We start from the raw sequence: 13,961 nt of genomic DNA, 5'->3' as shown, positions 1-13,961 counted from the left end.
TGTACTCCCCTCAATCTTCCTCAAGCATCAACCTCCCCATTAATTTAGTGACTGTAGTGGGGAGATCAGGTCTGTGTGTAAGGGATTATCACTGAGCAGCATCAACAATTCACTTTTCTGAACTTTATGTAGGACAGGTTTCCAGAAAACAGGTATTTCCTTATAAAGGGTCATACATATTCCTCATGCTCTGCACCCAATCTAGAGGCTGGTGTGCGGGTTTACGTGAGCATATTAATTGGTTCCTCCTTATCAGGCAGCCAGGGGAGGCGGAACAGGCTTTGATAGTGGGCTCAGTTTTAGGATCATTAATGTGGTGTTTAAGGTAGGGATGTGCAGGCTCGGATAGGTTCGAGTTTGCACGTGGAGTTCGGATTTTTCCCTCCAAAAAAACGGAACTCAGAACGAGGCAAAACGTCATCTTACATGGACGAACATCATCATTCCTGGACAAAAGACCAGGAATGATGATGTTCGTCCACGTAAGATGACGTTTTGCCTCGTTCTGAGTTCCGTTTTTTTGGAGGGAAAAATCCGAACTCCACGTGCAAACTCGAACCTATCCGAGCCTGCACATCCCTAGTTTAAGGCAAATGCAATACTATAGTCCTGAATACTTTTCTCAGACATAATCAGTGAACTATTTATAGGCTCAACTTTTATTTTGCTCTCCAAAAAGCTACTTTTCTATGGAAATATATCACTCTAAGGTGACCAGTTCCATGGAGAGTATGTGTGAATGACGTATGCGCAGCAGTGGTTCCTGCCGGGTAGGGATCAAGCATGTCCGCTGCGAGACAGACACACAGACAGACAGACAGACACACACCTGATCTACAGGCAGTTAATGTTACCACAGACAGAACCAGGGACCAAGAGTATTTGGAAGTATTCAGCTAAGTACTGTAACTACATGGAAGTGGTCAGTGACTAACAGTAAGGCTGGGTACACACGTAAAGATTTTCTGACCAACCATCCAACTAGCTGATTGGTTGGAATGAAAATCTGGTAAGGTATGTAAGCACATGACAATCAGCAATTTGCTCCCAAACGCTGGAAAATGGACATAAAATGTTGTTTGAACAAATTGTTTAGATCAAACATTTAACAAACTTGTCTGACGACCATTTTCATCTGTTTTCTGGCATTTAGGAGCAAATTGCTGATCATCATTTACTCCCATATGTTACCAGATTTTCATTCCAACCAATCAACTAGTTGGATGGTTGGACAGGAGATCGTTACATGTGTACCCAGCCTTACACCCACATTATATCTCAACTATAATAAGATCAAGTTAATGGCTCTTTACCGCTTGCCTGGCGTGGTCGCATCGTTATTGACCACACCAGGCTGTGCGTTACCTGACATGCTCACAAACAATGTGGCCAGTCAAACGCCCACTGCGCCGCTATCGGAAGATAATCTTGCAGCTGCCACCAACGGCAGACGGCACTCCCAGACCCTCTGCATCCCTGCACCCACCCCTCATGTGATTTAGCTCCAGAAACACAACATCGATTTAGATCAGGGGTGGGCAATAAGGGGCCCTCCAGCTGTTGTTGAACTACAAATCCCAGCATGCTTTGCAACAGTTTTAGCAAGGCCAAATAGCAAAACTGCGGCAGGGCATGTTGGGATGTGTAGTTCTACAACAGCTGGAGGGCTGCTTATTGCCTACCCCTAATTTAGATAGATTTAAAATTAATTAAAATCCATTGAAGTCGACCTTTAGTAAATATACCCTGAGGACAGAGGTTCCCAAACTCGGTCCCCAAGGCACTCTAACGGTCCAAGTTTTAAGGATAACCATGCAGGGGCACAGGTGACTTAATTAGTACCTTAGTCTTTTGATTTAACTTTAGCCATCTGTGCTTAACCATGGACGTCCTTAAAACCTGGACCGTAAGGGTGCTTTGAGGACCGAGGGAACCTCTGCGCCGGGAGTGGTGGTCCAATTTCTCAGCTCACCATCACCTGGACAGGTGCTGTGTGTATGTGACCATCTCTCAGAAGGACAGAGTCTGATTGGATGGGTGACATTACACAGTGCTTCCCTATTGGCCAGGCAATACAACTGATAAAGGTGCCACGATGTGTCAAGAACTGGTTCCTGCCCACTTCTGAAGTGTCTGGGTAGAAAGGCGTCATGTATATGGTGGGGATCCCAGGGCAGGAGAAGCAGACATAGGTCCCTTAATAACGTACAATGCACAAGATACAACACGACATATAACATAGTAACAGACGGGAGGGTGCGGTGATAATGAGTGAACGAAGCATAGACAAGGGCCTCACCTGTGTTATAAATAGGATGCACTCCAGAAACATATAGTCTTTGTGATTTTCATTCACCACCTTCTCGTCCAGAAAATGCCTGGGCTCCAGCGTGGCATGGTCTGCAATACAAGGACTAGATGTGATTTACTGTTCCCCAAGTCATGTGACAACTACAGAGACAGCAGAACAGGAAGCGGTGTCCATCATCATGTTTCTTACATGTAGTAAACATACAACACACATCTAAGCACACGAATCACCACGCCAGAAATGTACGAGACATTGATTTACAAGCCTACCCTCTGTTATGTCCTGCGGTTCCACTGGTGACAGCTTATAAGTCATGTGCAAATAATTACCCTAGAAAGATGACGTTTTTACCTACAAGCTGAGCGCTGCCCCATATGAAAGGAAGAAACTGGAAGTCGTCCAGGCCCCAGACACCTTGGCTGCCGGCAGGCTCCATCCTGTAGGTCTTCTGCAGCTTTCGCATGACCTCGAGGTAGCTATCGGGGTAAGGAACAATACAAGAATAAGAACACATCAAGCTGACGCTTCCAGTCAGTGGTATCGTGGTCTAAGGGCCTGATTCAGGGACGGACGCAGAGGCGATAACGCACACAATCGAGTGATTGTCTGCCATCGTGCAAGCCGCACTGCGCGTGCGCAGCGATCACGGACGCACATAGGAATCCATTGCAGAGTGAGTGACAGGCTGTCAGCGTCTGTGGGTGGAGAAACGCAGGCGCGTCTGTCCATTTAAACGCCGTTACATGGGCGTGCATAAATTAGCGAATGCATACGTAGCGCTGCGTGTCTGAAGAGCTCCCAAGGCTGCGGCTGGTCAGACCTGCCGCAAGGGTGATGGCCACCGATGTTACTGATATTTACGCAGGTATGCGGCGTGACGCGCAGGTAAGAAGGCAGCGGTGGGCGTCCTTATGCTCGGGTGATCTTTGCAGACATTAGCATATTTACGCTGCATGTGAAATCGCAGCTGCGATCGCATTAGCGTCCCATCTCTGAATCAAGCCCTAAATTCATAAGCAATAGTACCCAGACCAGCCCCGCGGATAAGTCCATCCTACTCTGCCCAACTAATAGCTTTACCATGTTATCTAGGTGAGCAACAGCTGTCGTAGTTTGTAAGCTGTGAGGACCAAAACACTATCTATCATTTGTATCAATCTCTTCATGATCAGTCATTGGGGCCGATTCAATTCAGCGGGATGTGAATAGCGCCAGGACGGCGTTCCCGGAGCTATTCAATCAACCGCATGTTAAGTCCGAATAGAGGATTTCTGCTCGCAGCACCCTGAGGTGCCAACAGAAATCCGACTTAAGTGTCGGCCACGATGCTATTTTCTGGTTTAGCGCGGCGATAACAGCAACTCGGCCGGCATTAAAATCAAAGAATGTCGTTTACCATGACCTAACATCCAGCTTAAGGTGCAGTAACCGGCATCTCCCAACTAAGTGCAGGGCACGAATGGAATAATTGGATAACTCCGGGAACTTGGAGCTATTCACATCATGCTGAATTAAATCGCCCCCATTGTCTATGTAATAACAAAGACTACAGAGGGCCTGATTCTGAGTTGGACAGATCTCTGTGCACGGACCCTAATGGCGAGTTTTTGCACATAGCGCAGATGTGAATTTACGCATACTTGCATATGTCCGTCTTTTCCAAGTCGTATGGAAATTTTCTGGATTTGTCTTTCCAAGAAATTGGGTGTTTTTCGGGGTCAGCAACTTGACTGGTGGGAGAGTATCGAAAGCTCCTGCGTACGGGGAAGGGGATGCCTGTATTTGACAGATCTCTTGCACCTAACATGGTGCTAATACTAGAAGGCGGTTACAATTAGCCCTACGAATTCTGGCCTTAGAATACGTTAGTAAATGAGGCGTCCGCGGTTGCCAGCAATTACAGCTACAGGAGACTCAGAATCAGCCCCGATTCCTGTTCTTCTGAAAAGGACCCAAATATTCTCAACTCCTATTTCTTACCGATTAAACACCTTGAAGACAATGGCGAGCTGATCATCCACCTGGAGAACGCCGATCTTACACAGGCAGCAGAGGAAGGCAGCAAACGCTGCTTCGTGCCCTAAGGAGACAAGCAAATGATCTATGTGACCGCTCCAACACCTCATAAAGAAGCAGAGTCCCCGGGACCGAAACTCTTGGTCATTACAACATAGGTTCCAGGCCCCTGGTGCTGCAGTGAAGGCACAGGACTGCAGCTATGAGACCATCGTTCCAAGGGAACTGTTGGTGGAACATGAAGCCCTGCTCTGTAATTAACTGACACTATAATGCAAACAGAGAAGTTATAAAGAGAGAGTGAGACCAATAGAGGCGGCAGAAATAAAGACAGCTGAAAGAATCACTTGCATCAGGCAACGACCTATTACCGGAACTGATTAGTGGATTTATAATGCAGTACCAGGCTGCCGTGATTTAAAGAGGAAGTCGCAGGTATTTTTCTTATATATACAAAGGCTATTCCTCAGCCAATCAGACTATGTCAGAGCCCGATTTCACACACACCAAATCATCTGCAGCTGCCATAATGTATATGGGACTCGTCCTATCAGTGTGGCTCTAGGTCTCCCACAATTCATTGCTTTCAGCCCATCTCCCTCATCTGCAACCTTTCCTGCCTCCCCAACTTCCTTCCCATCTCAGCCCCCTCCCCAAACTTCCCATTCCTGTGCCTCAAATAGGATATTTAATGGCTTTTAACCCTGCCTTCCCTGCTAGTAGAGCTTCCGGTTGGAGTCACTAAATTAAAAAAAAAAAAAAAACGCCCCACTTTTACCCAATATTACAACGTCATTCCCTGCTACACAGTATTTATTATGGTCAATCGATCCGCTGCTACGATGTGGATTATTATTTAAACATATTGCTCCTCCCAACAAGTGGCTACAATACAATATTTGAATGACTGCGTTGTATAATAAATGTCACTCCAATTACATTTCAAGTAAGGCTTTGGCAACCGATGGCTCTCCAGCTGCAGTGGAACTACAGGTACCAGCAAGCCCGATGCTGGGACGGAGTTATATAACAGCTAGAGAGACGCAGATTGCAGATATAGTGGGGAGGATTAGGTAAAAAAAAAAATTAAGAAAAATAAAATATTGGTGTCTTATGCCAGCACAAGGAATTTACAAATCGTTTATGGGGTGACCTGAGCCTGCTACACCAGAGAAACGTATGCCTGTCGCTGGAGGTATTAAGTGTACGTGAGATGTGCTCCATGCTGCTAGCAGATTTCGCATGTCTACCAGCAGCCCCTCGAACACGTGCGACGGATGCTGTCACCCCATGGAGTTACAAGATACAAACCGTTTTAGAGTGACTAACAGAGTACAAGAAATGATGTAAAGGAGAGAGGGAGAAAATGACAGCACAGGAAGAAGTGGGCTAGAGCACGGAGCAAACCACTGCAGGCAACAGGCGAGCAAGTAACTGCTGCAGCAACAGGGCACCCTAGTGGTGAAAAGCAGAATAGCAGGCAAGGTTTAATTCTTCACATTTACCATTGTGCTGTGATATAGAACAATTTGTTACTAAACTAAAGCATACACTGGTGTAAAATACACCAAGGCAACAGGTACAGCGCAGCATCAATAATTCCCCAGTCTTAACAATAAAATGCCAAAATAAGAATAGTTATGTTTTATGGGTGTATATTGTTACTTTTTCATTTTTTCTTCAGTTACCTGTGCCATAATCAATGCGGGTTGAGTTTCCTACCGATTCCTTCAGATACACGGCCACCTCGGGCACGGCGGCACTTATCTGCGGAGGGATGACGGTGGAGAGGAGATTCTCGGCTTCCTAAGAACGAGATTGGACCATTAGGCATGCCTCTGGCTTTACCTGCTTTGGTGCTTTCTGTCTGCTCAATACAAATGGGGAGCGCGGGCCTAGGGTTACACAGCGCACGGTCAGCTCAGCCCCAATAACCGGTCACATGAGGCGTGTTGTACATTATAGTGGAAGGGATTTACTAATGACCAGACGAATCTACACCCTTCTCTCAGAAATAATGGCACAAAGAAGCCTTCCTTTTTAGGACAGTCATATGGACAGCATTTAGTCCATAGAGTAAACTGGCTCACTATTCAAGAAAACCGAATATGGATATATGGGAATTGCAGGAGGGGCGGTTGCTGATCCCCTCTGCTCACACCTTTTAAAATTAGGGTCCCACATGCACTTGGGAAATGCACTCTATAGTACTGACCAGTAGTAAATATTGATCAGTGTTTAAAAAACAAACATGTGTGTTTACACGCACATACGTACCAACACGTGCTGTGATCAAAGTACGCTCAGGTCTACAGCTCGTACAGTGCTTGGTGACATAGGGAGAATCAATCCCTACTGTCCCCAGATTTTTCCTATTCATATTACAATGCAAAGCGAATCTTGCGTGTATGTGGACAGCTAGGGATGGCGATCAATCAAATGAATGAATCACATGTCAATAAGCACAGTCGCCTTAGCACATGCTAAGGGTCACATAGCACTCCTAACGGCTTCCTTAACGTCATGAGTTATGCATCCATTTCAAGGCTGGGTAATAGATTCAAGATAGGTGCACACAGGTGGTCCTGATCTGCCTATGGTCAGTTATCTGAGATCTGCAATCGGTGCAGCTTCCTATAAGGATTTTCTATCTGATTGGAGGAACACATGATTTTACGCACAAGAAGTTTTTAAAGGGACACTACCAACAAACTACTTTTGTGCCTAATTACGACTAGCACAGAGAACTCGTGACGTGTCAGCCGCCTGATTGCCACCATATTTTTTGACCTCTCCGGACCTGGCCACACCCCAATGTGGTCTCACCCTGCCAATCAGGTCACACATAGCTCTCATCATTAGGCCGTGCCCCCAAGGTAGTGCACTGTGAGAGCATTATTACACCGCAATTACGCTGACAGTTGAGCTCTGGAAAGAGATAATGGGATTATCTGGAAAAGAAAAGCAAATAATGGAACTGTACTAACTGGTAACTCTACTTGCAGAGCATTATGGAAACTGAGCAAAGTCCTGCAACAAGAATATTTTTAGAAATCATTCCTTAGTACTTCTTTTAGACATATATGATGTTCCTTTATGTCCCTAGTAGAGTGTATACCTACACCTACGTTTTATCACTGTATAAGTACATAAAGGGAGGGGGGTGTCTAATAAAGATCAATATGTGTTCAGCAGTTAGCAATCTACCAAAATAGCCGTCATTCACCATAAAAAAAATTGTCAATTTGTTGTCTGTACTGTCAATTTCAATGGGGGTTCTGCATGTAGCGGACAAAGGAAACCCCACTGAAATGAATGGGAAAGCTGTATAAATGCATAAAAAAAAATAAAAAAAATGGTCTCCTCACTCATGTTACTAATCTCAAGAGTCTGAAACATATGAATTCTTTTCATTGTATTTACTAAATGATGGTGAGTATGATAACAAATTGCTTTCTAGATTTGTGCCAATAAATTGTGTTAAAAATAAAACAAATCTCTCATTATTCTCGCCCAAGCAGCCGTGGATGCCAGCGTCTGTAACGTGCAGAACCTGCCTGTCTTCAGCACTGTAGCGTCAGATCACTTGACGCCGTCTCATCACATAATAACTGACTGCGTGTGATCTCCTGCAGCTCCCACCTGATCCAGCTTGGAGTACCAGGTGCGAAACGCCTTGTTGCCGAAGCGGGACGGCTGATCCACGGGGGGCGTCTCGTCAATCCAATGATCCAAGGTATCCAGCAGGGCCATCAGCTTCTCGATTGACTGTGGGGGCATCAAACACACGCTCAGTAAATCTCCTTTGTGGGTCTATTTGAGGAATACACCACTAAGATAACCGGATAACCTGTATCACCTATTTCTCATATTGCCAGCTTGCAGTTACATACAGCCATGGATAGAGCCCCTCTTTATAATACAATATTTACAGTTATTCTTTTTTTCACAAGACTCTTAAGCTGGGTACACACTTAGCGATGTGTCCCGGACGATAGGTCGGCCCGACTGGGTACATATTGAGCGATGTAATGAACGACAGAACGATCCCTCGTTCCGTGCTTCATTATCTGCAACGCCCACGCATGCGATATCGTCCAGTTGGTCATACAGCATGGCTGACCGGGCGATATCGCATGCGACCGCGGGAGCACGCATATAGGGCCTGATTCAGAGCCGAACGCTCTGACCAGAGCGCTCGCTCTGAATCAGTGCCCTCCTCCATGAAAATGGAGCGGCCTCCTGGCCGCTCGCATAGCTGTGGGTGACCACCCACAGCATATGCGAGCGTCCATGATGATGGTCGCGATGGTCTTGACCATCGCGACCATCGGGCTTGCGACGGAGACCCTGCGGTAGGGTCTCGCTGCCGCAAGCCCTGGAGTGATTTTGGCTCTATCAGAGCCAAAATCACTCCCACTGACATCACTAGTGATGTCAGTGGGGCCGGTTTCAGACGGTAGGCGTTCCCATGGGAACGCCTCCGTCTGGCAGGCACACCCCCGGCACGCCCACCAAAGGTGGTGTGCTGTCAATCAACATCGACAGCACGCCCCCTTTGATGCGAGACCCGGAGCGATGGAGAGCCCGTCGCTCGCCGGGTCTCGCGCATGCGCACGACGGAGCTCCCTCCGTCGTGCGCATGCGCAGTGGGGGAACATCGACCCGCTTGCGAGCGACCTGCGCTCGCGAGCGGGTCTGAAGACCCCCATAGTCTGTACACGCTGGACGATCTGGCTGATGTATCGTTCCGATTTGGCCGGAAAGGACATATTTGGCCGATGTCATCCTAGTGTGTACCCAGCTTACAAAACAGGTTGTTGGTAAGTAGACATCTCGTCTATGCCTTTATAAGTTCCACTGACAGACTCTCTGTTAGAGGACCACCGAGCCCAAGTTACAAATTAGTGTATATTATGAGGAGGAAAGTCTTGATGGGGAGGGGAGATATTTTGCTATACACAACAGACTTCCTGTCACTAGTCCCACTGGCCGATACTACAATCGGCCACTATTAGCATCGTGTGCAGAATATACAACTGATGACAGAACGGAAGCGTGGCCTCAACGTCACGGAAAATGTTAGTGCACCGGCAAACATTCTAACAAGGCATGTGATATTGTACCCTTACTCATTATATAAATGCTGATTTCATCAATAATTAACCAAACTGGAACACGTGGCACTTACTACTTCTCCCACAATCCCCATAACGGCAACTAACAATCATGGACTTAATTCAGAGGTGGGTGCTATTGCTGCATTGACTGCGACTTTTTCCACAGCGTGACTGCATATGTTAATGTCGCAGCCGATGTAATTCGTACAGAGATGCCCGCCGACTGCAGCGCTAATGCGCCGCTTTGGGGAAAAAGTTGCACCACCAGTCGCACTATCGAATATTGCGCCTGCCCTATGGCGTGTTCGTCTTAACGTTGGCGCTGGAATCCGTTCAACTGCGGAAAAACTCACAGTCGCTGACCGCGCCACAACAGCATCATGCCAGCCACCCCTTTTTACCACCCAAAAAAAACACCCGCTGAAATTCCACCTCTCTGCATCCAAATGTGCTTAGCGACTCGACTCAAGTGATAACAAGTTATTCTTTAATATTCACAAAAGTGCCCAAACCATCCTTGAGACTAAATAGAATTATGTTATGTCAGTCATAGGGGGCTATGACACTATTATAGGCTCTAAAATGCTCCCCCTACTGTCCTATAATAGGCTTACAGCCAGGAAATCTGATGGGCATAGGAAAAAACAAATACCCCCTTCTCCGAGTGGCTGTAAAAACCTCATCTCAAATGTATTTATTTCTGATAACTCCCAACAAGTTTGTGCACATGAAGGTATGTTATAAGTAGCTATTTCATAATATAGATATAAAAAAACAACTTGAAACTGTGTCCTTTTAACCCAGCAGCTGTCAGAGCAGCCAGCAACCCCTGGCGCCCACTTGGTTAAACAATGCAGGTCAATACTTCCAGCGCTGCTGTGTTATAACCGTTCCCGGCTCATAAGGCCGAAAGATCCAGCTGTGGGTGCTGCAGATTCACACTGTAATTAAGAATCACGGAGAGAGAGGCTTTTGTTACACAATACTGGTGATTTACATGGCCACCAGCCTCCCAGCCATAGGCAGCTCATTACGGGCAATTCAGGTTTTTCCATCCCTCTCTCAGAGCAGAGACTGGCTGAGTAATGGCTGGCAGGGGACGGCTGAACATCTAGGCTTAGGAGCTGGAGAGGAGGCGGGGGGAGGGGAATGACAGTCACGCATCCATTGCTTTCTACTGCTTTTTAAAGGGATTAAAAACAGCAGAGCCTTATGCAGCGAGCAGGCCCCAGCTGCCAGCCTAGGCAGCCTAATACATAATTAAAGAGACACAAGGGTTTGTTGGTGTCTGGGTCTCTTTGAAAGGCAATGCGTGGAAGCACAGGCGGCATCCTATTGTCCGGCTAAATTAATATTGCAACGGAAGCATTAGGTAGTGTGTCCCGTGTAGCCGAGGTCACCGGCAGCGTGAGCCAGAGGACACCGTGGACAAAACCTATTCTGTGTGCGCTGTACCTGACAATGCCGGGAGCCTGCACAATCTAATCACACAATTACTAGGATTGCCGCATGCGCCTCTTACATGCTCCGATCCGTACAATACCGGCAGGCAGAGGAGCCGGGTTCCTGTATGACTGCTATGCAGATCCCCCAAGTCATTGCACAAAGTACGCCTATGGGTTGGTGGCTGATACAAGGAGGGAAAGCTAAATAAACCACCAATATTAGGCTGACTTTTGTATCTCAAATAACGGTGAATATCCCAATGTATGGGATATTTTTATATACAACCAATAAAACTGTAAAAAGCAGCCATTTTGCTGCGTTCATTGGGGCTCATTCAGAGGCGGACGGTAATGAATATGCATTTGCATACTTTCACAGATCGCAGTTACTAAAATATGCTAATGCCTTCCAAAGCATGGCCGAGCATAGGGACGCTCACTGCTGCCCTCTCTATCGATGCGCAACAGGCCTGACCAGCCGAAGACACTGCAGCTCTCCTGACACGCAGAGAGCTCTCATGCTGCACAGGAGAGCGCAATGGCTAATTTATGCACGCCCATGAAACAGCGTTTAACCAGTCAGGCGCACCTGCCTTCTTCTAACCCCCCCCCTTCCCCCGTTACCACCCTCAAACGCTGACTACTTGTCACTCAACGAGTGGGTCCTCTGCGTGCATGATCGCACTGCAATTGCTGTGCGGCGAATCAGGCCCATTATAAAATGCTGCATAATTAATTATATTATATATAAGGCTGAAAGATAAAATATCCACTCACTGTACAGCATACCGCCTCCCACTACTAACGTGACACATAGAGAGGCCAGTTATACACGTTATCTGCGTATCAGAGTATTGTTATATGCTCATCCTGTCTGATAAAAGCACCGGCACGCTTATAAGTGAGTGAGGATTGCATGAAAAGGAGAATGTTCCAATTGTCAAATTATTTTGCCCACTAGGGGGCAATGTTGGTATGCAGTCTGTGGATATCACATTTTACCTCTGTAGAGTAAGCAGCATGTCTGCTTCCACTCCAATAAAAACAAAACCGGTCATACCTATGAGATTATTGCATCAACGATACACATATTTACACACCAGCAGCCTCTTAGAGCAGAGGTAACATAGCACGCCTTACTACACAACATACAATCATATCGCTTTCATATTGACACATTTGGAAGTCACTGAACACAAATGCGAATCTGGAACCTGTGATGTTGCAGCTACAGTGGAAGGGTCAGTGGTAGCACCCCTCGCAGCCTGTAGAGGGCATCATAATGACTAATGGGTACATTCCCATTGCTGTTATTTGCACTTTATATGTTTTTAATTACAGCAGGTTTCCATGACCTTCTGCTAAACATATTGCAGTCTTCAATTGTACAGCCTACAGACATGTATTGTTTATCAACAGGAAGTTATTTATTTGTGTTACCCAAACTTGGATTTGGGGGCTGGCTTTGTGCAGCACAGCAGGAAGACAAAACGATAAAGTAATATAATTAGTAGCACATTGTAAGAAAAAACTAAAGTTAGTTTGGCCACAAAGTACCACTAGGTGACATTTTGGGGTAGATTTATCGACACATCTAAAAAAGTAAAGTGAGGTTTTGTTCTGATCAACCAATAAGATACCAGAGATCTTCTATCTAGTACAGCATCTTCTAATGACAGCATGAATCGGATTGGTTCCTATAGACGTTTTGATAAACCTACCCCTTTGTTGACAGATACAATACGGATGAGCATGCAGCCTGTCCATTCATTATAAATAAAATGATATCACTGGAATTAATGAGGAAACGCTTCAGTGATGCCACAAGTCAATAGGTTGGATTTTTTCATGATTACTGATTCAGTCTGTCTGCACTTTGTGTAAGCATCAGGTACGTATAAAGGACAATTCCATATCAATGATATTATAATCTTGGCTCTAAATTCATATACATTTATTTTACATCTTACAGAACTTTCTCAAATCCACTAGGTGGCACTGTTGCTACCTGCAAAACGGTTTTAGTAGCTGAAAGGGCCAATCTGCAAATTGAAGGGCTTCTTCGTACATATGCACTTGGAAATTGCATAAAAACCATGTGATCCATACCTCAGTCAGATTTTAGTAATGGGTTTTTAACAAATTTTCCATAAGCGTTTACCAACACAACCCACTGTACCGGTAGCTTGTGTTTAACCTATGAGAGATAGTTCTTGCCACGTTCTAAAACATTTAGCACAGTGTTACAATTAGAGTACATAATTCTTGCGTACGGGATCGCAGACGCAGGGTGTGACATGCCCTCCAAAATGGTCGCAACATGCCTGCGTTCCTTGCCGCCACTGCCCGTTACCTTCCACAAACACGCTCTGTCAATCATACTGCAAATAAATAGTCTCTGCGAGTGACTATGGTAATGTACCTTGACGCATGCGCGGTGTGTACAACTCTAATCAGGCCCCTATGATAGGAATGAAAACATAAGAAACCATTCCTCCTATCTTACTGCAGATGTCAGATGTTACATTAGCAGCAGATCAGTCTGAGTGTTTACAATGAATATAATCCTGCGGTGTAATCTGCCTAGAGCAGGGGTGGGGAACCTTTCCTCTGCCGAGGGCCATTTTAATATTTATAACATTATTCGCGGGCCCGGTGCAGGTCACGCCCCCTCCGTGTGACATCACACGGGTGCGGGGCAAAAATCGCCAGTGGTTACAGCAATGCCCGGAGCATTCTGAGGATGTTCCGGGGAGCAGTAAGGGCAGCGGTGTGACCATCTGAAGAGTCTTACGGACGCTCCAGGTGGCACTGCTGCATAGATTCTGGCTGCAGGGTGCCATTCTAGGCACCCTGCTAGCCAGATGAGGCCAGCAGAAAAAAGCTCTGAGGGCCAGACCAAATGATTCCTGGGGCCTTATACGGGGCCTGAGGTTCCCCATCCCCGGCCTAGAGGTTTCAGCCGTGAAGAGTTACCTGGATAGTCCCACAAAACTAAAAAGTAACCTATGCAGATTTATGCCATGATCATTGAAAAATGTCATCCAAATGCAGTTTATTTATAGAAAG

The 13,961-nt window shown here is 46.1% G+C and overlaps 1 protein-coding gene across 1 annotated transcript in view; it reads right to left on the bottom strand.

Moving 5' to 3' along the window:
* Positions 1-13,961, bottom strand: part of PTPA (protein phosphatase 2 phosphatase activator) — a 63,235-nt gene that overhangs the window by 31,647 nt on the left and 17,627 nt on the right. Inside the window, exons 4-8 of the mRNA XM_088453521.1 lie at positions 7,970-8,095; positions 6,016-6,133; positions 4,292-4,391; positions 2,663-2,787; positions 2,300-2,400 (exon numbers count right to left, since the gene is read on the bottom strand). Coding sequence (XP_088309647.1) covers positions 2,300-2,400; positions 2,663-2,787; positions 4,292-4,391; positions 6,016-6,133; positions 7,970-8,095 — 570 coding nt within the window. The remainder of the gene's footprint in view (positions 1-2,299; positions 2,401-2,662; positions 2,788-4,291; positions 4,392-6,015; positions 6,134-7,969; positions 8,096-13,961) is intronic.

This window comes from Taudactylus pleione, unplaced genomic scaffold (assembly GCF_031769625.1).
Source record: "Taudactylus pleione unplaced genomic scaffold, aTauple2 ptg000579l, whole genome shotgun sequence".
NCBI classification, from domain to species: domain Eukaryota; kingdom Metazoa; phylum Chordata; class Amphibia; order Anura; family Myobatrachidae; genus Taudactylus; species Taudactylus pleione.
The sequence above is the reverse complement of the archived record's forward strand: the minus strand, read 5'-3'. Positions and strand labels throughout refer to the sequence as shown.